The sequence below is a fragment of the Sceloporus occidentalis genome, unplaced genomic scaffold, assembly GCF_023333645.1.
Source record: "Sceloporus occidentalis isolate IW3139 unplaced genomic scaffold, rSceOcc1.0.p SCAF_7, whole genome shotgun sequence".
Lineage (NCBI taxonomy): Eukaryota > Metazoa > Chordata > Lepidosauria > Squamata > Phrynosomatidae > Sceloporus > Sceloporus occidentalis.
Genome location: NW_028316987.1, coordinates 61,397,734 through 61,425,383, shown reverse-complemented (window position 1 = coordinate 61,425,383; position 27,650 = coordinate 61,397,734). Strand labels below are relative to the sequence as shown.

General features: G+C 35.8%; 1 protein-coding gene across 6 annotated transcripts in view; it reads right to left on the bottom strand.

Moving 5' to 3' along the window:
• SNX13 (sorting nexin 13) overlaps positions 1-27,650 on the bottom strand; it is an 88,386-nt gene that overhangs the window by 5,826 nt on the left and 54,910 nt on the right. For 3 of the 6 annotated variants that reach the window (XR_016281940.1, XM_089533112.1, XM_089533113.1), the window contains exons 11-23: positions 23,912-24,000; positions 22,721-22,820; positions 21,429-21,622; positions 20,679-20,783; positions 19,723-19,855; positions 16,811-16,848; positions 14,788-14,857; positions 12,539-12,711; positions 11,481-11,588; positions 10,147-10,257; positions 6,356-6,517; positions 3,384-3,455; positions 367-512 (exon numbers count right to left, since the gene is read on the bottom strand). Coding sequence is in view for 5 of the 6 variants with exons in the window: in XM_089533112.1 (XP_089389238.1) it covers positions 367-512; positions 3,384-3,455; positions 6,356-6,517; positions 10,147-10,257; positions 11,481-11,588; positions 12,539-12,711; positions 14,788-14,857; positions 16,811-16,848; positions 19,723-19,855; positions 20,679-20,783; positions 21,429-21,622; positions 22,721-22,820; positions 23,912-24,000 (1,501 nt within the window). In the remaining variant the exon portion in view is untranslated. The remainder of the gene's footprint in view (positions 1-366; positions 513-3,383; positions 3,456-6,355; positions 6,518-10,146; positions 10,258-11,480; positions 11,589-12,538; positions 12,712-14,787; positions 14,858-16,810; positions 16,849-19,722; positions 19,856-20,678; positions 20,784-21,428; positions 21,623-22,720; positions 22,821-23,911; positions 24,001-27,650) is intronic. The other 3 variants (XM_089533114.1, XM_089533115.1, XM_089533116.1) reach the window with 2 other exon arrangements.

Genomic DNA, 27,650 nt, shown 5'->3' with positions numbered 1-27,650 from the left:
CAATAAAAGTCTTTTGTTTTCATTTCACCAAGACTGATTGACTGTTCCTTGGGATAAGAGTCCACTGGTCCTGACACCAGATGAGGTACAAAACTGTATAAGGCTGACTATAGAAGAAAAGACAGAAATGCCAGCTGCCCATTCAGAAAACAGCTCTGTATACCCTGTGTTTTCTCACTGATTAATTTTATTTGGGGGGGGGGGGGGGAATCAGCTAGCTTTTCTGTGCAGGCACACCAACATATAAATATCAACACTGCAATTATATCAAGGATAAAACTAAGAATTACTGTTTAAAGTGGGAATCTATAGTTTTCACAAGCATTTGACATAATTTTTAAATATCAGAAAAAAGGAAGGCAGTACTTATTTATTGTATATCCATGCATTGCTCTAATCAGCTGCTGGAGCAAGTTTTTGATATTTCGTCGTAACCACTGATTTCTCTCCTTTAGATCAAAGATTTCATCCATGAGTAGCAGCATTATTTTAAGAGGAACATTGTCATCCACCTGATAAATTGGGAGAAAAAGATCATACACTTCACCAGCAGAACCTTTTACAGGCAAAAAGATATTTTTTCTCAGACAATTTCAGTAATGGACATCCCAATTCCCAAATATATTAAGAGTCTTCTTTGTTCACAAAGATAAAAATACTGAAATGATTCTGCTCAAGCAAATACTGGGTTGGATCTTTTTTTGGAATGGAAATACTCTCTTTGCTTCAAGAATGGACTTTGATGGAGCAGATGCTATCACAACTGTAGAGGGGATATTAATAGATTTTCTCTTATTCCTGTAGCCACACATACCACTTCCCATACTATTCCAGGTAGTTACCTGACCCAATAAAGCATATATCTTGTGACTAAAGGGGATCTCTCGATTAATCTTCATGCAACTTGTTTACCATATATTTTAAAATGGCCTTTTTTATACCTTACAAAAGCTACTTTCATCCACAAATTAGCACTGAAAAAAATTGCCACCTGTTTTTTTCTTGGCAAGCCACATTTTTGATAGGACATTTTTGATATTCAAATATCAAAAATAATTGAATATCAATATTTGATATTCAAATACCATGGGTATTACACACAAAAATCTATGCCATAATAAATGTGTTAGTCTTAGGCAACAATGGACTAACTGCTGTCCATGGGATGCATTGGATCACCAATTACTGCTAGTAAACAATTTAAAAACCGAATCTGAACCATAAATTGGCAAACAATAACAAACTGCTAAATGCACAATACAAATGACTAACATAGGCAATGACCCTGGTACATTACCCATCATACAGAAAAGTTTGATTTTGCAATCATTTCACAACATTTCCCCATTTAAGTAGATGTAGCCTTTAATTTCTGCTTCTTTTCCCATTGCTATTCTACTACATTAAAGTTCATTGTTTCCTAAATTGAGAATTAAACAATATTATATAATGAATTTAATTTATGACATACTGAATTAATTGTAATCCCAAATGAGCTGTAGTGAATACAATAATGATTTATAGGTTACAAACCCATTCATCTTTACAGATAACAATTAATTTTAGAAGGTTTACAAGAAATTGTATTCCTTGATACTGATGTTTATCATAATAAAATAATTTTATTTGATAGGTTACTATTAAAATAGATATATTTATCCATTTCCACATGTTTTAAAGTCTATTTTGTCAGTTGTATATATTAAAAAAATTCACAACTCCATCAACTTCCCCTTAAGCCACATCCTTGAGCTGGCAGCCAACTGACCTATCAGAAGTTGTCTACCCTTGTAATAAATATATCTGTTTGTTTTAAAACTTTAGCTGCTGGTTATATCGCAACAGACCAATACACCCACCATTCTGAATTCTGTAAAATATATTTTATCTGTAAATGCATTGACAATATCTCTTTCACCTGCTATACTCCCCACCCCAAAAATATACCTTAAAAAATTTAAACAACATCAAGAATAAAACATTTAGGGAAACGTATGTGATAATTTGGAAAAAATGCAACTAATGAAATACATTACCCTAATGAGGGGAAAAGAATGCTTTTCTGAAGTAACAATAGCAGTCAGTATACCAAAATACAAAGTGGAATGCTTTGATGTGGCAAAGAAAAATGTGAAGTGTAGAACAGGTGCAGATATATCCCCATGGCAAATCTGCATATAATCTTGGATAATGTTATGGCCCTTCTGTCTTCATGAAAGATAAAAGACCCTTTGAACTGATTTTCATATATTTAATCAGTGTTTCAACCACAATACTAAGAAATTACTCAACTTTTGGAAAACATCTGATGTTTACCCTTGTATAGTTCACCTTCCTATTCCTTCACAAAAAGATGCTCTTCAGAGTTTTAGATCTAGGAAAGGTTTTATCTAGGTCTATGATGCAAAGAACAGTGGAGTTTTGCATGCAGGAGAGAATCTTAGACCTGCCCAATTCATATCAGATGCTGTAATCAACATTAGTATAGATGACATAGAATTAATAAAAAAAATTACTTAAATGCCATATACCAGTTGACACCCAAAGAACTGCTCAACTAACTCCACATGCCCAAGCAAGATTGAGTTTCTCAAAAGGTAGTCCCTTGTGCTGCATGGGAAGCAACTTTTGAAACTGGTTGAACAGTGTGAAACTGAGATCTTCAAAATAATTATTATATTATTCTTATTATATTTATTTATATCCCGCCCTTTCCCCAAAACTGGGTCTCAGAGAAACAGTACAATTAAAAACATAAAAAGTTACATTAAAACAGAATTGAATTATTACAATATTAAAACAGACTACATGAAAAAATATAGTTAAAAAGATAAAGGTGTTTAAAATACAACATCCAACCCGTTCTTTAAAAACCTTCTGACTTAAAAACCTATCTGAAGGAGAGAGGGAAGGGAGTTCCAGAGTCTAGAGGAATGGAGAAAGGAGCTGCTGCTCCAAGACAACCTGGCAATGGACATAAGCCTTAAGCACCCCCATCACAATTCTGGGCATATTACAATACAATATGACTACCCCAACAATAGGCTTGCCATCTGCAGATTTGAGCATCTACAGATGGCAAGCCCCACCGACTTCAATGGCCACATGTGCATATGGTCCCAGCAGAGTGGCTGCACATGTGCGCACTACCATTGAATACTGCTGGACTTGAGGTCCTGCAGTTTTTGCCATCCATCCATGGGGGCTGGAGGGATGGAAAGGAATCCCCTGAATAAAAAGGGCCCACTGTAATATATGGCATAACATTAGCTGCATGTGTGCACATACAAACATAATTTGTATAGTGCACCAATTCATAAAAGCAATGCAATAAAGCTAATTTATTATCAATATTTATTTCAATGAAAAAACAACAAACTTACATTGTCATCAAGGTGTGCTGCAACACGGCAGTGTTTAGGATCAACAAATGACTTCTGCATTAAGGGAGGTTCCTAAATTCCAAAGAGATATTTTTGACGAAAAAATAAAGGTGGAAAAACAATTTACAAACTCACAGCATTCTAGAACTTGATTCAAACTTTACATGGCACAATTAAAATATTTTATACAACCAAATTAAATTTCTATTAAAAATATTAAATGTAAAACTTATGCATTATTAATATCTTGGGAGATGACAGAGAGTCTAACTAATCCTGTATTCCAAGCTGAAACAGTGACATGAAGAAAACCCCAAGAGATATTTATTTATTCAATGTGAGGGCAGAAAGAAACTCATTTTTACTTAATTCATATACCATGTAAGACAAAAACATTCCATACTTCTAAAATGTTCTTCCACATTAGCCCAGAACATAAAAGACCTGTTGAAATAGCATTTTAAGATTTCATTTTTGTTCAGCTTTTAAAGTGAAGGGTTCCTTTCTACTCAGACTACTGCTAATTATACAACTGCAATCTCTTAAAATTAATAATACCCAGTACTGGTAGGTTAACAATGTTATTGTTATGCAATACGAAAAGGGAAGAAAGGATAAGGATAAGAGGAAAACTGGATTATTACATTTGGTTTGTGACTGGCATGCATCCTGCTTAATCTTATTTTAACTTTACATACTTGCAATATTTGTTTGTTTTTTAAAGATGCATACAGGTGTAATAGAGCAGAAGTTGGGTTAGCAATGAAAAGGCTAAATGGATAAGTGTATCTTATTCAAGGGTGGGAAAGGAGATTGATGAAAGCAAGGCCACAGGCAAAAATGGTGAAAAAAATGCTTCAGACATTTGCTCCCATATAACATCACAAGTGCACACATGGCGCATCATGAAAGCCAGGACTCTCCAATCTGTATCTATGTGAAGTGTACACTCCAGACCCTGAATACAGAGTATTTTTTAAACATAGAAGTAAATATGGCAGCCTCTGCATGGAGAAGGAATCATATGAGCACTGAAGCCCTGCAAAGCTCTGGCTTTCAATTGAATGTGAAGTGATGGGAGAGATGTTAAATTAAATCCAGGCCTTTTTGGCATTTTAACTAAGGAATGCAAAGTGATTTAATGCACCATTGGCTGTGTAGACTGTTCTGAAGTTCTGAGAGAAGGCTGAACCTGCATGTATATGCCTTTAATTAACAGCCAGAAAGTAGCAGTTTACTTTCTGTCTCATAGTATGACATAACTGCTTAATGGAGTTTTGGTAAGGCACAAAAGAAAAGAAAAGAAAAAACTACAGTAGTGTATGCTGTCCATGGAAAAAATAGCCCAAGGTTGCTAAACATACAGTTTATGGGAAGAAAGATGTATTTACAACAGCAAGTAATCTTTGCAAGGAATAGTAAACCCACAGAAGCATCGCTATAGCAGGATTGGGCATCTTTAAAAGCAGCACTTTAAAAAGCTGCCTTGCCACCCCAAGAACCATCACCTGCCTCTCCCAGAAACACCAGGGACCAGCAGACAGACTTTAGAGACACAGGAGCCCAGCTGTGTTTGTTTTTCCCCCTATGGTCCTAGATTGTAATGTTTTAAGATTGTGTATCATTTATATTGTTTTGAGGATTGGGATGGTGGATTGAGAACGGGGGTTATTTTCTATTTTACTTGTTTTGTTCATTTATTGCTATGTAATTTGCTTTGTTAATGTTATTGCTATTGTGAATTGCTTCATTATTTTATTGTTATTATTTGCTTTGTACTTTCTTTATTGTTGTAACCCACCCTGATTCCTTGTGAGTGGGTGGGCTATATATAAATCCTCATCATCATCATCCTCCTCCTCATCATCATCTCTGGAGGGTCTGGGCACCAAACTTTGGCCTTCAGAACATTTTGTGGCCCATAGCAAACTCCCAAACAAGCAATAGGGTTTAAAAATAAAATAAAAAATCAAGTAGAAGTCTGTTTCTGATTTTTTGCAAGGTTTGGTAAGCCCTATAAACAATCTTCCTTAATATTTATATGTTTCTGGAAGATGTTAACTGCAAGTCCTATCAGTGCATAAAATGCAAAGGATAGAGTTAAGGCAAGCTCTGAAAGAGCAGCAACTGTACAAACCTGTTCTGGAAAGTTCACAACTTGTCACCTGATACTGATATTTGAGTATGTGTGATTTATATAAATAAATTCTTTTAGATATGTAACAGCATACAGTGGAACTTTTTAGTGTGCTGTAAGGACCATTAAATTACCCCCAAACAAATGTATTTATGATTTACTATCACATGTTGCTGACTGCAGGATATGACCTAACTACTATGCCTATGACTTCCTGCTTCCATCTCTCTATCCCTTTTTCTAACCTTGCTTTCTCTTGCTTACCTGAAGATAGAAGACAGGTCTGTGAATTCAGAAAGATCAAACAACTAATAACAAGGACATAATTTACTTAATAGGCGCTTCTTTTCTTCTGGATAATTTTGCAATATTCAAAAGGAAAGTTTTATGAGTCTGAGATATCCAAAAATGTTCTCTTTTCATTGTTCAAAATAAGTTATGCATACAGCAAGTAACTACTGAATTTGTGTTTCCCCACCAAAACCAGACCACCCATGTTTGTTGCTCCATCAGCAGACAAATGAAGTCAGGTACAATACACAATGTCAGGCATATCAAGAATCAAGAAAAAACACAGTGCTAAGTAAGATATTCTTCAATTTTACAATAGATTTTCTACTTCTGTTATTTTTTTCCAATTTAGAATGAATTTGGTGAAGTGATACACAACACTACTTCTTCCATGGATAATTTGCTTTACAATGAAGTTTCAAATAAAACAAGATAATGCTATTAATGTTTTTTTATGCAACACTGACTTCTATCCTTGCTTTTATAAACAATATGGCCCAAAATGGAACATACTTTGCTGTGTGTTATTTCAGTGCATTCTTACCTTGAAAAATGATTGCTTTATGTCTTGTCCCAATCTTTCTGATATTTTGCCCATGTTGTCTGACATTTTAGTCATCCCCTCTGTGAAGCTGTCAGGGAAGGACTTAACAGCATTTGAAACATTTCTCATAGAGTTACGCAGTGGGTTTACAAATGTGTCCATCTGAAGAGGAAAACATTTACCACGATTGCATAAATCTATGAGGATATGACTATGGTCATCGAGTAATGTGTGTTGAAAATGTCACACTGTTTTGGAGAGCAGTAATACAAAACCATTGGTACAAATCATTTACTTTGTAAATTTCAAGCATCCATAAGGCTAATTTGGGATTCAACATAAAACTTGGAACTTAAAGGAATGTAATCAACAAATCATTCCATTTCCTCCACCCCATTTAGACAGCAAATTTCTCAGGGCAAATATTTGCTTTTTACATAATGATAATGTATGAAGTACCAGTCATGCAGAATAATAACAGATGGGAACTCTTTGTAGGAGCAGAAGATACCTCCTCTTGTACAAAGGGGGTGGGTCTCAAGATTCCCCTCTTCTGTTGCAGCTCCCTAGACTGTTCTAGAAAGTCTTCTTTGGAGCCTGCGTACAGGCGCCTGCCGCTTTTCGATTATCTGCTCTTTTGACACTATTAAATTATTATCAGAACTCATTTATTTGAAATAGGGTCGGCTCTTTTGACAAATATCAGTATCTGCATAGTGCTGTACAGCACATGACAACAATGAACAATAACTCTACAGTATACAGTACACAAACTGAACAAAAATATAGTGCTTTACACAGTGTGTGTGCAACCATATTCTGCTTTGTTTTTGACTTGGTGTCATCTTTTCATTCAGTCTGTATATTGTAGAAATCATTCATGAAGTTGTTGTGTGTTTATAATGCAGCACTGTACAGGTATTCATACTTACATCTGTGGATATATAATAATATGTTATGGTTTACTGTAAAGTAATATGGGTTCCACTTTTCACCAATTACTACTTTTTGACAGGGCTCTGGTCCTAACCTGTCAAATAAGTGGAGGACTACTGTATATAAATAGGCTGCAACAAGAAAAAAGTAATGGGAAATAAAAGGGGAAGGAGAAATAGCTATAGCTAAATATTTGTTGGCCCTGTACAAATACTACTGACCATAAAAAGGAGGATTGCAATGCAGATCATTATTCTGTGCATACATTATTATGAAAAAGTAAAATACTGTTCAGTTAGTACACAAGTATCATGGTTTTTAAAAAGAGCAAAACTATAGGTTCTAATAAACAGAGCAATGTGAACTAAGAATTTTTTTAAAGGTTCTCCATTCAGTAACCTCCAGTAAGTATAAAATAGTCCATACTTAGAGAAGAAAAGAAGGGAATATGTTTGGAATTGACCGGTAGTTTACATGTTTTTAGTAATCAATAAAGTGGAGGGGACAGACTAACACAGTGCATTATAATATCAGAATATAAATAATTAATACTACACAGTACAGATAGACTGGTGGCTTTGCAAAAAACAACAACACTATGTTTATCATATGTTATTGTACATACATTATATGTTTATCTAACTAATATAACTTGGACAAGTGTTTTGCTTTGTTCACAATCTGCTATATCCTCTTTTTCTATATTCATGGAACTAATTGCTTCTCTTCATTTTCATTTCATATATACAGTTGGCTATGTATGAACCACTGAATTAATTCTCAGTGATATTCTTGCTCTTGTATAGCCATCCAGCAATGTCTTAATGTGTCTATTTTTTTTTAAATGTTTGCTTGAAGTTAATTCCCTGAAATTTACTGCAGCTCAGAATATAGAGGCTCTTCCGCCTCAGCCAAGACTTAGGAAGGAAGGCTATATTTCCAACTAATAGGCAATTTGTAACAGTGGCAACATCAACATGAGCTTGTTAATTAACTTATACAGGATGCAGCTGATGAAAGCAAAGGAAACATCACTATACACAACTCTTTGCAAGTAAGTAAGCATAGTTTATAGGTCAGACACATAGCAAGTTAGAAAATACAGCATCAAGCCTATTCACACATATAAAGCTAGCCAATTTCATTTCAGGGGTATAATTAAGCCTGGCTTTCCAAGTTTATGCTAAGATTTTATGGAACGTTTGCCAGCTTGACTGATTTGGCAGCTTATGACCTGTCCACAGTCATACATGCATTCATGATATCTTGGTTCAATTACTACAACGAACAACATGTGGGCCCTCTTAATATTATTTTGACTGGTATATATACAGCTACTAGACTGCCTATTGATTTTAATACAGAAAACATTGTTCCTGTATTTAAAGGACTACAATGATTTAGAGATACAATACTTAGTGTGGGTTTTGCTATATTAAATCTTGATAAAGGTCTGAACACTCATCCTTTTTCTTCTAGCTTTCTTTGTGCTAACTACTAATGGACCAGAACTTGCTTCACTTCAAGAAAGAAATGCAAGACACTGATTATATAGAATCGGATGAAGAGGTTTCTACAAACAAAGAGAGACATTCTCGCCTTGGGGAGGATAACCTGGATGATATTAAATCTTAAGCATCCTGGAACTGGAGAACCTGCTACCATACAAACCTGCCAGCTATTAAGATCTTCTTTAGAAGCTCTTCCAACTCCATGATTCTATTATTCTACTTTCACGAAGTCATATGGGTGGTGACAAGAGAGTTTCATGGCCCTTCACCTATGAACACTATATGTCCATGACAATTGGAAATACTCTTGTTTCCTCTAGGCTATACCTGCACTGAAGAAATAATCCAGTTTGACACAACTTTAACTGCTATGGCCGTTAAGAGTCATCCACAGTACAGGAATTTCTTTCAGAAATATTGACATATTTGTGATTTAAACCTTGCCATCTTTGTAAGATTAAAAGGTAGAATTTTTTAAATGTTCAATCCTCAAGGGTTTGAAAATCCTGAAGATTTCTGAGGAACATTGGGATTTGTTTGCCAAGAGAAAACCACGTATCATGAAATGACATACAGATGAGCAGAAGAAACACCCACCCACCATGTCACAGTTAAAACTATATGCTAATCTGACTGCTTATTTTTTAAAAAAGAATGTAAGAACAACTTAATAGTTCAGTGCCTGCGCTATTATGGAAGCTGAACTATTTTAGACACAATTATTTTAGCTCATTTTTCTTTAAGCAGTCAAATCAGCATTAGCTCTTAAAAACATATGGTAGGGCTCTTTACTTAGTTTATAATAAGGAATGGTCAAGACAAAATTGATAACTGCATTTAAAAATCTGCAAAGCACAACTGCTGAGCAATCCGCTCTGACAAAGGACTACATTTGAAAGTTTTGTGTTTAGCTCCTTTGGTTTGATATGAAACAGCTTGAAAAAGCACTCTTAAAGGGAGACATGCATTCTCTCTTTTGAGCAGGTGAATGGAAGTCATGAAGCATGTGGTGTCTGAAATGGGCAGAGGATTGAGGGGTAGATAAAAGGAAAGGGAACAGTAACAACTTTCCTAACACTTTATGTACTTTAGAAGCCCACTTTAGGTCTTCTAAAAAACTGTATTGCAAGGAATCTATTCTGTAAATCTGGTTTCACTGATAATAAATATATTCACTTATATCAAACTTTCTATCTGCATACTTAATTGAAATCAAGAGACTATTTGCATATTAAATTTGCAACATTAGTTGAAAATGATGTTTAGATTACAACAGATTACAGTACAAAGTTATAGTATAACATCGGCCCCTGAGGCCAGTTAGACAACAGAAGCCAGTCTTACCTTCCGAGCAAAATCTCCCTTTCCTTTATTGTATGCCTTATTTTCTAAGAAGTCATACACATAAATTGCTAAAGCAGGATAAGCTTTCATCACCTCAGGAGCTAGCAAAAGCTAAGGAGAGATACAAGTAATTTCATTTAACACTGAGGAAGATTAATATTTTGTTTTGAATGATAAAATTCTATGATTTAATGATCAATGATATGATAATTTAACAAAATATATGCAACAACAATATGGTGCAACTACTACAAGATGTTTTAAACTGTGAATGCTTCTGCCACCCAGTTATTACTGACAGTTCTTATGTTTAACTTCTTCCAAGTGCCACCACCATGCCAGGACATACAAAAAATATGTAAGTTTTCAGGAATTATCATACTGTTCCTGAGTATTCTTAGGAATATTGACTCGAAATGATAAATTTTAGATTTATATATTTTATAGTGTATGTTAGGGTTAATAAGTTTTTAAACTCCATAACTGCACTTGTATAAAAAAATCTAATGAAATATATGTAGCCACACTATATATTACCTAAAGTATAATTTGAATTATATACTGTACCACCTTTCAACTTCCCACTTTTTACCTGAGTAGATATCAATATAGCTGATATTTAAATAAAGAAATTAACAATTATTTACTCAACAATAATTAAAATGGTGAAATCCTGTCCTCCCTCTCCCGAACATAAACTAGGTTCAGTGTCCTTTGAAGTTGTGAAAAGGCATCCCTGGCGATGTCTGCTCAATCTTCAACAAGTTCCAAGCCCATTATGTCATACAACTGTATCTTGTGTGTTTCCCCTCCACTAAAACTGAGCCCAAATCAGTTTTTGATGTTAGAAATATACACTTAATACCAAACTTATTAATAATTCAAGATGATAAATATTTATATTTACAAACCATGCTTTATATTTTATCTATTTGTTGTTGTTGTGTGTCTTCAAATTATTTCTGACTTATAGCAACCCTAAGGTGAACTTATTATGGGCTTTTCTTGGCAAGGTTTTTTCCAAGGAGGTTTCCCACTGCCTTCCTCCTTTGAGGCTGAGAGCATATGACTTGCCCAAGATCACCCATTGAGTTTCGTAACTGAGCAGAGTATTGAAATCTAGACTCCAGAGTCATAGTCCAGAGTTCAAACCACTATGCTATGCTGGCTCTTACGTATAACGAAGTCAAAAAAATTTTGGCACAGAATCTTTACTCAGCCAAGTGAATTAACTTCATGGCTTTTTCAAAAGATGGCAGGGCTGAGGATAGGAGAAAGGGATGAATAAACCACATATGCATCCTTATTCAAAAACCTTGAATATGAGAACATACCTGCAAGTATGCATTTAAATCCTTCTTCCTTTTTTCTAAAAAATCTCTATCCATGTTATTGAATGTTTTTTTACCAGGAAGCTTCAATAAATTTGCTAAATTTTCAAACTAGAAAAAAAATCAAACATATTAAAATATATATTTTTACATTATACACACACACACACACACACTATGCACTAAGTACAATCAAATGGTCTTGTCATTTAGCTAATTAATACACTTCAGACCTATTGCAAAGGTAACACTATTGATTTCTTACCTACAGTTAAAACTGAAATCCTCTATGTCTACTCATAGAAAAGCGTCACTGAGTTCAATACTCACAAACACATGAATATAGGACTGCAACTTAAGAGACTGGGACTCTCTCCTTCTCTTCCTTATCCACCATTTACTGTGGACATTACATTATATTCTGACTAGAACTGATGAATGTTAACTTTAACAGGGATTTGGAACAATTTGTTTCTGCTCTGGACCACCTTAGGTTGAAGGTGTGTGGGCTCAGGCAACTGAAAGCTTCTCTGTATAGAAGAAAGTTTCTACACACAGAAAGATAGATGGAAGGAAAAACATTATAGCCTAATTCTGTCCACTGCATGTTCTTCTCCTGTGTAGGGAGAAAACTCTTCTACATAGAGAAGCATTTCTGTGAAACTGAATGTTGGGTTTTGAAATGATCTTCTAAAGAAACTTTGCCCATCATTCCCTGTTTGTGAGAAATAGCCTCCCGTACCTTTCAGATTTTCAGCAAATAGGAATCTGAACAATATGTTCATCTGAATTAGCAGCATATCCAAAGTTTGGTACTGGGAAGCATGGAATATTAATTTACCCTTTCTGAACTAGTTACAATCCAAGCCCAAATTTGGATTCATCTTATTAGTCTAGTCCATACGTAGCATATTAGGAACAGAGACCTGGACTAAATTTTAAAAGTATTCAAATTAGTTCATTTCAGGCCAGCCTCACAGAAGGTTACCCATCACCAACTGAAATCAATGGGACAATATATTCTTCTTCTTCCTCATACCAAAATTAAATGCAGACCCTACCTGTTCAGTGATCCTCATGTGGAAGTCATGGAAGTCACTGTAGCGACGATACGTCTTCCATACTTCATCACCATTTGGAGTTCGACGGCGAACAGTAATAGCATATAATGCATATGTCTTTCCATGGTCATTGCAAACTCCTGCCACAGTATATGGGTCATAATCAGCACAGACTAGCAATTTAAAACAAAAAAATAAAGAGAAAAAAGAGACACAAAAAAGGAAGAGGAAGACGAAAGGGCAGAAGAAACATGAAATGAAAAGATGTTGGAAATGGAAGAAGTGAAGACAATATGGGCATGCAAACCACCTTCTCTGTGTAAACTTCCTTGGAAGCAGCATCCTATATCCAGAAATGCTTCAGCTTCCTCTAGTCCAGAAGCTGAACACATTTTGTTTATGAGAAATCATTATTAAGATAGAAAAGTATCTTATAGCCAATTAATGTTAGCTTATGTGTATGTGTAGGTGGTGGAGGCAGGAGATGTTTCTGGTTGATCAGTCACAGGCTATTCTGTGTGCTTTTATTCTTATAATGGAAAATGCAAACCTTCTCTGAACAAATCTTGCCAAGAAAACCCCGATAGGTTCACCTTAGGGTTACCATAAATCAGAAACGACTTGAAGGCACACAACAACAATAAAATGCCACTGGGATAAAATGGACAGTTACTGGGAACGTAGTACAAACAGGAGGCTGATAACACCACTGCACTGTTTCTTTAATTAGAATCTGACTGGATTAAGTAATCAAATTAGTAAAGTTGTGCCGAGGTAAAACTCAAGTAAACTATGCTAAGAAAATGAATTTTTATGTTTACAAACAATACTATGGTTAGTTGTCAGCTTTCTAACATGATTTGAAGTTGCCTTGTTTCAACTGATTACAGTTAAGGTTAAAGATAATTTCCCTTGTTGGACTGAGTGCCAAATTATGGTTTGGCAGTTCAGAATACCAAACGGCCACACCAGAAGATGAGGAAAGGGGTGAAGTGTATGAGCCCAAGTCCCTCCTGAACATATCCCTGTCTGAATTAGAGTCCAAATTAAAAGCTCTGTTGAAAGAAAAGGGAGACACCATTAATCTGAATCCCTTACATAGAAGCCCAATGTAATAATACAATTCATTATCGTATTTTGCCCACCAACACCAAGTAACCTAGTTCACTGCTTTCACCAGATGTTGACAACAAGGAGGGTTGGATGAGAGATGAGTTTAGGCTGTACATGACACATTCCATGTGGATAAAGGGGGTGTATTATATCATCCTCCTCCCTGTGTGTGTGTGGATGGGAGCTGATGCAGGAGCAGATAAATTGTAGCACTGAGTTTTGTGACAGGCCTAGTTCCACAAGGAATGCAGCAGCAATGATGGGTCTTGTGCTTCTCCTTGACAGTACTATGCAAGTAGCCTTTTTGGCTATTTCATTTGGTGCTATCTTTTCCCCAGCCCATACTGATATGTTAGGACTGAGATCCAGTTCAATTTTCCTTTTTATGGATCCAATTCTTTAAAAAACTTTCCAAATTACAAAGGAAAATAAATTATCATTTCTTGTGTATGTTTAGAATTAAAATTATGTTCCCCATCTGATCTCAAGCTCTAACACCTATTGTTTACTCACCTACCCAAAAATGTCTAAATATGTATGATACATTAAAAATAACTGCTGGAATGAGTGTAACATGTGAACAAATTCTATTCTGATGTAAAGCATGCCATGCAATTTAATGATGGTGCTAATGTAGGTTAAGACAGTGAAAATTTAATGTTAAATCATGTACTTGGGAATTTAAGTACAACTACACCACAATACTTTACTAACACAAAGAAACACCATAATTACATGGCTAGAATTCAAAGAACCGTGAAGTCAGTTCCATTAGTGCAAGGAGTTTATAAACTCCCTTTATCAAAGAAGCAGCCAAACCATGCCACCAGAAAAGTTGCTTTTCAATCTAAGTACAGCTAGTTAAAAGTAGGAAGAACTCAAAATCTATTGCTCTAGACCAACCTATTTCAGGAGCCTACGTAACTTTTTGTTTCTTGAGTTTGTTAATTCTGGAAAACAGATTGTTAAGGGTGGTGGGTGGGAGAGAATGAATGGTTTCATATGTAAGAATGCATGACTGCACTGTTAATCAAGGTTTACAAAGCTAATAAAGGTTTGTGAAGAAAATAACAAAATATGTAAATAATATTACCAAACTACAGAAGAGAAAAGGAAAGTGACACTTCTAAACTCACCAGTATCTGAAATATATGCATGTAGTTGTATGGACTCATCAGCAGGCACATTTGAAAGATCATCCAATGACTAGGGGAAAAATAGTCACAGTAACAGATTTTAGTATAGAAATTTGTACTCTTACTATTTTCCAGAATAAAGAACTACTTTATCAAAACACTAGTCCATCTTATTTAGTATTCAGCTGCAGAAAGCCCCCAAATAGTTGTCCTCACTAGTTCCCAAGAATGGCAGGTAATAGCCAGTTCCCATTCAGCACTTAGGATATTCTGGGGCTATAAGCAGTTGATAAACCTATCCCTACATGCTCACTGTTACTTTCCTAATGTGTGTGTGTGTGTGTGTGTGAGAGAGAGAGAGAGAGAGAGAGAGAGATCTTCCATGTGGTAAACTTCTATTATCAAAGAGGCAGGTGTAATGTATCTCCCTTTCCTGATATTAGTTTTTCCATTCCTCATTATTAGCTGCAAAACAAAGCAACAGATCAAAGACCGAAATGAGCTCTTAAACAATTTAAATGGGGACGATTCCTTGGCAAGAACAGAAGAGATATAAAACATTTTCCTGTTTAACTTAATGAGCCTTTTTCAAAGGATCAAAAAGAATGATGACATACAGTATAAAATACTGTAAGTCACATACCAAGTCAGGCCCTTTCTCTTTTTAAATATCTTCTTTTAATTACCTAGTGACATGACCATAGCTATGTTTCTTCTTATGGTCAAAAAGCAATGGGAGAGGGATTTATCTAACAAACAGCATCATTCAACCTCCTTTCTACAGGATTGCAGCTTTGTTCCAAATTACTGCACCATGCAGCTGTTATTTAATGTATTTTTTTAAAAAAAACCACAACAACAAACAAAGATGGCTGATCTTATTTATGCATCACATCTAATTTAGCATTATATCTAACATTCTAAACAGTATATCAGGCATGGACTGTGGGTTGCAAGTGGTCCCCTCCCTTATGTTCTCAATTTTTAATTTTTTTTAACTGACTGTAGTCAATGCTACAATCAATTCAATTCAATAGCAATCTTTAGTATAACAATCAATCATATTAAAGTCAAGTTAAGTTTGTTTAAGGTTCATTTGTATTGTTGTTGTTGTGTGGGTTTCGAGTCATTTCTGACTTATGGCAACCCTAAGGAGCAAGGCTTTCTTGGCAAGATTTATTCAAAAGCGGGTTGCCTTTGCCTTCCTCTGAAGCTGACAAGTGTAACTTACCAAAGATCACCCACTGGGTTTCCATGACTGAGCAAGGATTCAAACCCTGTTCTCCAGAGTTGTATTCCAACACTCAAACCACTACACCACTCCGACTCATAAATTTAATAATAATCAAGCATCAGTGAAGGGTTTTATGTGTTAATAATGAGCAGGTGAAACTTTAATGGAATAATTTAATTAACTACAGCAATTTAAAATCTATTCCACATATGTAACTAATTTAATATATTTTAAAGTTTTTTTTTAAAAAAAAATATTTTCTCCTCCTTAACAAACCAGAACTAAAAAAGTACAGCCCTCCAGGACATGGTCAACCAGAAGAGTGGCCCACAGCCTATCCTTGCTCTCCAGGGACACTTTCCACACCAGAGAACTCATTAAAGAGCCATAGCAAATGAGCAATAACGTATTCTGAAACCAGTGGGATTTTTTTATGTAAAGTTGTATCTGTCTTTGAAATTGATAGACAATTTTGGCTTCTTAGTATTAATCCTAATGGGATTGTTGAACTGACTTGGCCATGACTTTTTACAAAGATTCTATTATTTTACTCTTCTTCTTGCTCAATGAGACAAAAGGTCCAAACGGAGCTACACAGATGCAGTTCTGTGTCTCCCACCTACCCACCATATCCCCATCAAACATATCACAGACACGTCTTGCGTCTCCTTAAAAATTAACAAATGTGTTTTATGTTTTTAAAATACTGCAAAACTGCTGTGAGACCAAAATGGCTAGCCCAAGTAAACAGGTTAATATAAGATGTGAGTGACAACACTGAAAACTTACCAAGTTAATGCTGCCTGTAGGAGAACCATTAAAGGATTCTGCCAAGAGAGAGGGAGCATTGTTATTTAAAGTGTAAAAGTTTAACCAGGTTAAAATTTAAGTGTTAAACAAACAAAGCATTTCTGGGATTTCTACATAACTAGCAAGCTTAAATTATCTAGATGCAAAGTATTAATGCACTCAGTTCAACCTGGCTTTAGTTTTACTTGTTTCCAAATACAAAACACAATAGTCGCTCCACATTCGTTGGGGTTAGGGGTGAAGTGAACGTGGAAAAATATGCAAAAGAAAAAAGAAAAAAAAGGGGGGGGGGAGAAAAAAAAGAAAAAAAGAACTATTCTTTTTACCTAAGAGAACACCTCTCTAGGAATCTCCACGCCCTTCAGTGCAACTCTCTGATCAACATATGCCAGAGGTTGGTCACAGAATCCTGCTGGAGAACCTACAAATGCCTAGACATTTCTCTAGAAACTTCTAAATTCTCCAGCACAACTCTATGGTCAACTTCCAGCAAAATTACACAGGAGTACTTAGGGAGTCCTAGAGATAACCTTATTCATAAAAACCACAAAAAATCAAATCCGCAAAACTCAAAGCCACGAATATGGAGGGCCAATAGTATTTGAAGGGGAATAAAATCCACCCCACCCCATACCTACCAGACTAGGACAGCCTACTTTATGATTTCTGTTCTATGCAACATTTCTCAATGTAACCAAGCACCTTGACAAGCAGACATTTCTGCCAGTGAAATGACAGCAATTAGTGTGTTCTTGCCAAAATCTAGGCAATAAGGTCAAGAAGGATTCTACATCTACATATCAGTGGCACTACTGTTAATCCTGCCGGAGGATTAAATCAACTAATTCTATTGGGAAGAAAGGTGCTAAAGCCCTTGAAATGCCACAAAAGAGACAAATGGTTGAGGTTAACTTTCAGAGGATTGAAGCTGGTGGATACAGGATAAGAAGAGGTAACTGTAAACTCTTGGTCAGTATATTCAGGAGAAATAGTTTAAAAATAATCTGGAACCTCTTCTGAGACCTCACTGTCTAGACTGGGACCCCTTCTGGGTCTAGACTTTAACCCCTTCTGGGTCCATAACCCCCAAAATGTGGGGTGCAATTTGAGTTTCCCAGGGTGTTAACCCTGTTAAAGGGAAACAGAAATAAACAAGTATGAAAGTCAAACCTGTCAGAGTCTAGCTTTCACTATAGCAGAAGTGTGGGTCAGATTATATTTTAATATGCTTTCCTAAAAATAAAGACTAACAAAAAATGTAGTTTGTGGCTTAAAAACAAATAATAATGGCTTTAATAAATATATACATAACAAAACTAAAACCTAATCTAACTAAATATATATACAGCAGAAAGGCTGAGAGAAAGATATGTAAGACTAGCAGGCAGACTAGAGACACATACTAACGGTACGATTAACATTTTAGTATCTTGAGATAGAGACAGTCTTAAAGAGAGAGGGACCTAAATAGGAAATCCTATCTATGTAATGAGGGGGAAGAGAATGCCTAAGTTTCTTCCAACATAAACATAACATGTAGAATTGAGAAAAGGGTGATTGTGTGCAATGGTTTTATATATAAAGTGATAATAAAGAAGAGACAGGATTTTTTAAAAAGTGAAAACAACAAAGCATCTGTATTCTATAAATTAAAAATAAAAATCAGAGTGGGGGGAGATCTCAAATTATTTAAGAGTTATGTAGAATATATAGTTTCAGAAAAATCCAAACTAGAACATTATTATACATACAGCCCTGTTTAGCCCAGCTGACTAGATCTATTCAAAATTAATCCACAATTTTGTTTAAACTAAACGAGTGTACAGAGTTGGATAAAAAGAATCATCTGACTAACTAAAAAATGGTTTGGGGACACACAAACATAAATATGCAAAATCTTTGTTGCCAAAATTGTGTAAAAGAATAAAATACTGCAAGTTGCATGCTACTCCCAATTAGTTTAGAACAAATAAAAACAAAGCATAGAGTTAAATTCATTATTAAAAGGTGCCGTAACCCTGCCATCCTTTAAAAATTAACATAAACAAGCTGGTATTACTAATACATGTCACTAGGAGGCAGCAAAGTAAATCTTTCACTATTTCATGCCAAGAAAATGATAAATACAGAACTACATTTTACTTAAGAATGGTTCATCATCCCAATAACACAGCAATCTAGCCATACAAAATGAGAGGAAAATATTCCCAACCTTTAAAAAGTTTCGAAGGTACACTACTACAGTGTATACTACATAAGCATGAACACATACATTTTTATGTAAGTAAACTTAGATTAATATTCTATCTAACAAAGCACTATTTGTGACATAATAAAAAAATCACACTTAAAACCATGGATTGAGAATTCTGAAAATCTCAAAACCCCTTGCTATAAACCTAGAAGGCTAAGTCACACATTATTGAGATACTCTCTGTAAAGTGATTGGATTTTCAGAAAGGAAAAAAGGGGCTTGTTTGATGTTTATGGATTTAACTTCCATGGAAATTAATTTTAAGTTTTGAGTTCTATCCAAAACATTTAGTTCATTGCACAATGCAAACAAGTCTGTTACAAGACATAGAGATACTGTACACAATTAATACAATAGGAGAGTTCCTTTCTTTAAGACTTGGCAACTCTCTAAAAGATTTTGTTTAGACTGACTCTCAGAAATTGGAGCCAAAAAAGAAATTAGATGGGACGGGATCTCAATATATTCTTCAGTCTAATTTTATTGGATTCTATCTACATTACAAAAATGGTTAACAATGCAAATCATAAGGCTGGATAAACGTTTAAATTCAAAATTCACACTGTAAGCAAATCTTATCTGGTATCAAATAATATCATAAGTAAGTAGGATGCTATTAAAGTGTTAATTAACTTACCTCCCTCACCATCATCTGATCCCCTGAAACTAGGATCCTTTAGCATATCTAGTTCAGCAAGCATTCGCACATAAAGTGGATGCTGTTTGAATGATGGATAGAATCTTTCATCCCGTAGCATCAGCTCATATACCTTAAGGAATTATAGTTCAACATTATGTAATCAATATCACCAATTCAATTCAATTATCAAACATATTTGAAAGTTTTGACAGGGTACCTAATTTAAGACCTTAATGTGTTGAACGGTTATCTTTTCCTGAGTCAGACTGTCAGTTAAAGATATGAGCCAAGATCCTGTATAAGAGGCTACAATTTGTAATATGATGTTGTAGCTACATCCTTCTAGGGAATTGTGACAATGGGATGGCTTGCCCAGTTGCACAGTGGGAATTCTCACTTAACATTCTGGTGCACAATGTGCAATGGTCGCATAGCACGCTGGTAACACTGTGTGCAATGGGACCCAAGGAGCAATGACCACACTATTGGCTCCGTTTGCATAATGGTCCCGATGACGTAACTACATCTCTGCTCCTCTGAAGCCTACCTATTTTCAATTAAATATAGAATACCTGTGCCAAAACTATTAATACAACAGTGTTTCTAAATAAATGTTCCCTAATTCTTTTCTAACAGCTTAGCAATACTGATTTATTCTACTGTGTCCTCAAATTTAGAAGCTTCTTTCTAAATCCAAATTCAAATTTGCAACAGTGTAAACTTAACATGACATCAAAAAGCACCATTATTAGAATGCTAGTACATTTAGCCTTCGACTTTACACTAGTACATTTAGATTTCCATCAAGGCCTAAACAGTAAAGCATGAAGCTGCTCATACAAGAAACTGTCCAATATTTTTTCCAGAACAATCTTGAATATTAATCTAAAATCAACAAAACTAGTTCTAGGCAACAAGTTCCACCTTTGTTTATGAAACTGAATATGACATACCTTTCTCTGAATTTCATCAAAGATTTCAGGTGTTGGGTCTTCATTATTCAGTTTTTCCGCCAGCTTCGCTACCAAGGCATCATCAATGTTTACTCTTGGAGCCGCCTGTCATAGAAATTAGAAAGAAAATTTTTATTTATGAGTAGAATATGAATTTACATTTTAGAAGGTCCACATTCTATGCCTTCTCCCTACAGAATAAATATAAAGCCAAACAGTTAAAGTTTTTGCTGCATGTGGCTAAAATTCCCAAATCCAAACTAAAATGAACACATAATGTCAAGAATATGAATGAAAATGAAAGTCTTCTGAAATAAAGGAGGAAAAAAACAGATCTTTTATAGTTACAGATTTTTTATGCTTAAAAATCACCCTGATATAGTTTACTGTTTTTATGCTTGATACATCAGCAAGCAACAGATGATCAACAACTTTATTCTAAGATTCCTGTGCAAGCAACAGATGGCTAGACTGCTTCTAAAGATTAAAAAAGGACTACTTTATTCCAGTATGGTATTGGAAACATTCACTGAGAGGATACAGAAGATATGAAATAGGTATGATAATCTTTAACTGGTGACAATATCTTATCCATTTGGTATTTCATTATTCAGCAGGTTAAACAACATACTAACCCAATATACCTGTTATTGACTTTTTTGCCATTTATAAGTTTCTTCTTTGTAACCCACAATGAAAAATATAGTCCAGTTCCTATATAGCTTACTTTTCTTTGGAACCCATTTGTACCTTCTCTGACAAATACTGATCATAAATTCCAACTGCAGCTGTTCTTAAAAGGCCTTTGGTTTGTGCTGTCTGATGCATTCCATCTTTCTGAAGGCTGAGCAACACTTCCAGCTGTTTCTGCGCTGTAACCCTGTATCCTTCTACTGTCATCCAGAAAAAGAGATGTGCTTGGCCTCCCATCTGCTGCATGTAATCTACAAAATAAAATAAATCCAATCATATTACTAGAATAATATGAAATTACTGTGGGAGATTTTTTTAAAATTCTATTAACAAAATGGTGCTGATATTGATTTTGGATTAGTGCTGTATTACAGATTCAACAAATTACTCTTGCATGAGATACTGCAATGCTGAACACCAGATTTAAGATCCAAAAATGTATTATGCATATACAAACAAACAAACAATTTATACACCACTTCATACTGAACTAACAGTGTCTAAGCAGTTTACAACTGTAAGCTAATTGCCCCCAACAATCTGGGTATTCATTTTAGCAACCTCGGAAGGATGCAAGCCTGAGTCAAGCTTGAGCCCTTTTGCTGGTACTGAACTCGCAACCTTATGGTTTTGAGCGAATGACTGCAGTACAGACATTTAACCACTGTGCCACCAGTGGTTTCTTACTGAGACAATCTTGAACAGCACATCATATATAAATTCAAGGCTTATTCAGGAACAAAAAATTGTTATGGTGAGTTAAAATTCACCATAACAACCTGGTAAGAGATACTGCTTTTTCAATGGAAGGAAGTATGGAGAGGATTAAATATGAAACAAGAGTATGTACTGTCATTTGAAATAATATTCTCAGAGCAGTGCAATGCAAAGAATAAGAAATGATTATTTGTTCCAGCCCAAGTAAACCAGATCCTATATGCAGAACTTACAGTTAAAGCAAAAATTCATTGTGCATTTGGGCAGGTACAGATATATTCTGGTTAATACACTATCAGGTTAGCAAATTTCCAGATGAAATTTGCTCTGTGATATGAGAAACAGGTGGTTTTGTTTTTACTTGGCCTCGTGGAACTTCCATTTGCTGCTTTCTATACATTTGCCTCACCACAAATGCCATACTTGACTCCCATTCTTCTGACTTGGAAGAAGTTGGATATAACTTCATTTTGCAGGAGAAAGCAAATCAAATCAATGAATTGTGCTGAATTAGACAGGACACCAAACTAACTTCTCCTTCTGTCTTTTTAATTCATTTATGTGTATGATATCCTAATAAAGTATTCCATAATTTGAAACACAATACAGCATTTTCCTTATTGTGTTCTTACCCATAAAAAATTGTAGTGCAACATTGTTTACTAGAATGATGTCCAGAGGGACTGTGCAAAGTTTTCCGAAGTTTGCAGCCAGTTTCACAGTATCTATTTCCTGGATAAAGACAACCATGCATGAAATCCTAAATTAAAATCAACATAATCCCAACACGAACATGATTTTAGCAGCAACATATATACAGTGTTTCAAGGGAAGGCAATGCTTATTTAATTCCAGCAACATTTTCACAGGTCAAATATAGGTAATTTTTCCATATTAGTAATCCAAACTGTCAAAAATGTTTGTTGCCGAAATATTTACAGCTAAGTAAAACTGGGAAACAGAGCCAAAGACTCTGTAATTTCCCCCTATTAGGGAAGTAAACACTTTCTTCTGTTCTCGCATTTGAGAAAAAGGAACTCGGAGGGGAGGGGGGGAATCTCCAATGAGACAGAAATATATTTTTCTGCAATTGGAAAAATGATTTTTGTACAAAATGTGTAAACTGTACAAATTGCATAGCTAAACTATTATGCATGGACTTTCAAAAGCCAGGATTACTTGCATCTTTATGGATTACTCGCATAGTTTTGACCAATCAAAAAGCTTGCTATGTACATGTTTTGCTTGACAAAGGAAAAACACACTAGTTTTGCATATTCTGGATAAATTACAGAAATCTTAATGAAAAAGTGTTTGTCATCTCATTCTGGAACTGCCAGGGGGGAAAATCACATATGTTAATGTGTTTCCAGTGTTGAAACAAGCTATCTTGTCCAGAACAAGAAATTTGGTAAGATTTCTTTATTTCCCCATTACATTTACACCTCTGAATTTTGTTCTGTGATAATGGCATCAGCAGGGGATTTAGTGGATTGGGAAAGTCATTAAGACTAAAGAATACCAGAAAATGTGTCATGCAGCCCTGAGGCCAATAACAGACTCATATATAAGTTATTTTTTTAGCATGAGAAAGTTAATGAGAAAATAATTAATCTAAATGGATTACGTTCATCAAACATGTGGAGCTTCATGGTTAGCCACACGTTTATATAAAATATAGATAAACAACAAGTTTGGACTAACATTTATGAGAACACTAATATGAAATACAGTCCACATGACTAGATGTATATAATATATCTTTATGGATGAGCCTAAATATATATTTTTAATACTAACACATTCCATCTGAGGTTACTTACTTTTCCTGACTGCAGCCTCAGTATTCTTGAATCACATACTTTCTTCACAAACAATAAGCTATTTATTTGATTTTTTATAGTGTTGATATCTGAAAATAAACACATTAAGAAGTAAAACCTAAAAACCCAGAAATCATTCAATTAGATTTCTGGAATGCTAGATGGATTAAAATATAAATGGATTAAAGTATAAATGGAAAACCAAGAGACACTGAAAAAGAAATGCTGCATTTTTAATGTGAGTAACTTGGGCCAAATAGAGTAGCTTCTGGCTGCTTCAGGGGCACAGCATGCAGATGATGCATGCCCCCGTCGCAGCTAGAAGCCACTCTGAGGCCAGCAAAGACAGCCCAAAGCCACCAGCAAAAGGAAAGGTGAAAATCCGCTCCTTGCTGGCTGCCTTTTTGGGACCATGGTGGCATCCTGCTTTAAGAGCAGGCCATCCGGTTGCCTTGGTCCTGGGGCTAATAGCAGGCAGAGCAGCCAGAGGCCTCTCCTTCATGCCTGCCTGCTTCACCCCATTTTTAAGGACAGGAAATTGTTAGAAGTTTTGCTGCAAAAACTACTAACAGTGCAAATTGATTGACACCATAGCAGAGCTACTTTTGTCTTGTTACATTTTGACAGCTTTTGGAAATATTAGGTTGTTTTTATTAATAATTTTAGAAACATAGGAAAGACATTAAAAGGTCTACTGACATTATAAATGGCATAGAAAAGATTGCACAGATGTTACACAATACATTTTAAAAATCGGTTATTTTTTAATATGGGGAAAATGCAGCAGTCCCTTTTACAATTTTTCAATGTTTTATCATCTCCTTAGCATCTATAGGCAAGTTCATAATTATACTCTAAACTTAGGGCTAAGCCCTGAAAACGAAGTTGGGCTTAACATTTATTTTTTCTGCAATGAATGGAAGATAGTACAGTGTGCTAAACCTGGCCTATTGTTCCAGATGGCAGGATCAACATGTTAACCTCCTATCAAGGACCTAACATATATACTCGTCTACAAATTGACCTCATGTAGAGGTCAATAGGTGGTTTCAGGGTAAAAAACATGGATTTTGATATGACACATGGATAATATGATATGATCATCGAGGGTAAAACTTAGGGGGCTTTAAGGAAGGATGGACAGGGGAAAATACCACTTCCATACCACTTCCATCCCTCCTTCTCTGAACCTCTCCTGAACACCTAACACTGATTTCCAGGTGCTGGAGGAGAGGTTTTAACATTGAATTGAGAAGAGAACCAAGTAGTGTTAAATGTGGAGTTACTTTCATGGGAAGAGGAGGCTTGCAAATCGGACTGGGAAAGGAAGCAAGTGGAGTTAAATAAGGTGTTTTTTCCATGGGAAGAGGAGGTTTTCTCCCCTTTCACTTTTAGTTTCCCGATGAATCCAGCTATGAGGATTAGTGGAATAGGATTAGCAAGGATCCTTTAGCTAGCTCAAAAATTACAGTACAATCTGCCCTCCTCAAATGTGGGGGATTCGTTCCGGACGCGCCCCCTCCCCACGTATGGGGAAAAGAGCGTATGCTCAAGCCCCATAGAAAATAATAAAGCGTGTGCTTGCAGAGGTGCATGCTCGTGGAGGCGCATGTATGCACCCCATTACTTTTGCTGGAGTTTGCCTTCTGCGTAAGCTTAAAGCTACAGAAGGCAAGCCCGCCTATAGGGAGGGCTGACTGTATCAACCTTCCAAACCTCATCTTTCTGAAAAAGAGTTATAAACACTTATACATTTGATCTATGACCTCAGCCAATTGGCCTGAAAGTTAAACTGTCCTTTTAAATGTTCTTGTAACTAAATATTGTGGGTCTCTGAACAAACTAAATGTAGGCTAACCAACTTCAATGAAGATCTTGATTTTGCACCATCTTGGGACTGGATGCAACTTTTTAAGGTCATGTGCAAATCCGTATATTCTTGCCTTCAATCTGAGACAAAAATGATTGTATCTCAACAGTTTATTATGTGAAAAGCTTGGTTGACAGTCCAATTTCCCTGTGCTAATATAGATACACAGTGTACACCCAAGCCATGAAGGCTTGTGTCCATTATCACTTTAATCTGAACTATTCCTTGAATAAATTCACTTTTAGAAGGGACCATCATCTCAAAAGATATATTGACAGACTGTAAGAGTACCACCTTCCTGTGTCTCCTAAGCAGTTTCTGTCTGGAAATGGAGGAGTAACAACTTTAATTTTCTGAAGCAGAATCTGGCCTAAGAAATAGTCTCTATGCGTGCCATTGGAGGCCCCCAAAATGGTTAGCTGCTCTTGCTATCTATGATTGTTTTTATTAAGAGCTGGTTGAGGATGTCCCTCTCCTGAAAGACTGGAACTGCTGCTTACTTGGCTGTGATACTGAGCTGCATCCTGGCCCCAAAACTATGGGCAAAGGGAATAAAAGAATTTATTTTTGGATTAAAATAACATTTATCCTCTTTCTTAGGCTCTTCAGACTGGAAACCATGCCCTATGAGGAACGACTTAAGGAGCTGGGGATGTTTAGCCTGGAGAAGAGAAGGTTAAGAGGTGATAGGATAGCCCTGTTTAAATATTTGAAGAGATGTCACACAAGCTTGTTTTCTGCTGCTCCAGAGAACAGGACCCAGAACAATGGATGCAAGGTACAGGAAAAGAGATTCCACCTCAACATTAGGAGGAACTTTCTGACAGTAAGGGCTGTTCGACAGTGGAACACATTCCCTCGGAGTGTAGTGGAGTCTCCTTCCCTGGAGGTCTTTAAACAGAAGCTTGATGGCCATCTGTCGGGGATGCTTTGATTGAGATTTCCTGCATGGCAGGGGGTTGGACTGGATGGCCCTTGTGGTCTCTTCCAACTCTACGATTCCATGATTCTATGATTCTTTTCATCCTTGAACTCAATGAGTATATACATTCCATTGTATGAGCTATAGATGGTATCTAGCTCCTACGCTGATAATCCTATGTCTTATCTGTAGCCAGCAAGAAACAGAAGCCTCAATGGATAACAGATGAAACTCTACAGGAAGTTAAGAACAGGATAGAAGCAAAAGTAAAAGATGACAAAAATATGTGCAGAACCCTGAATGCAATCAATGCAGAGAAACTGAAGATGACAACAAAAGAAAATGAACAAAAGACCTCTTCTGCTAGACCCAAGAAATGAAAGAGAAATTTATAACAAGAATGGAGATGTTCTATGACCAGTAGGGGAACATGAAACTGCAAAATCAAGCAGAAATAAAAAGATGACAGAAACATTACACTGAAGAACTATATAAGAGGCAAAAGGATAACAAATTAATTTGAGGAAGAACCACTTGAAAATGAACCTACAATTTTATAAAGTGAAGTGGAATCTGTGCTCGGATCACTTGGGAGAAATAAATCACCAGGAAGAGATGGCATACCAACCGAGTTGCTTCAAGCTATAGAGACAGAATCTACTCTAGCTCTAATTTCTAAAAGGGAATCTGTCAACAATTTGGAAAAACCAAACAATGGCCCAGAGATTGGAAACATTCAGTATACATTCCAGTCCCTAAGAAAGGGGACAGCGGGGCTTGAATTAATTTCCCATGTAAGGAAGTTGATGCTCAAAATTCAACTTAGGAGAAGGTACCATCAGAACAGAATACAGTGAAATACAATAATTGCCCATTGGCAATGGGGTTAGGTAAAGCTGCATTTTATCACTCTATCTGTTCAACTTGTAGATTCAGAGGAAGGATGT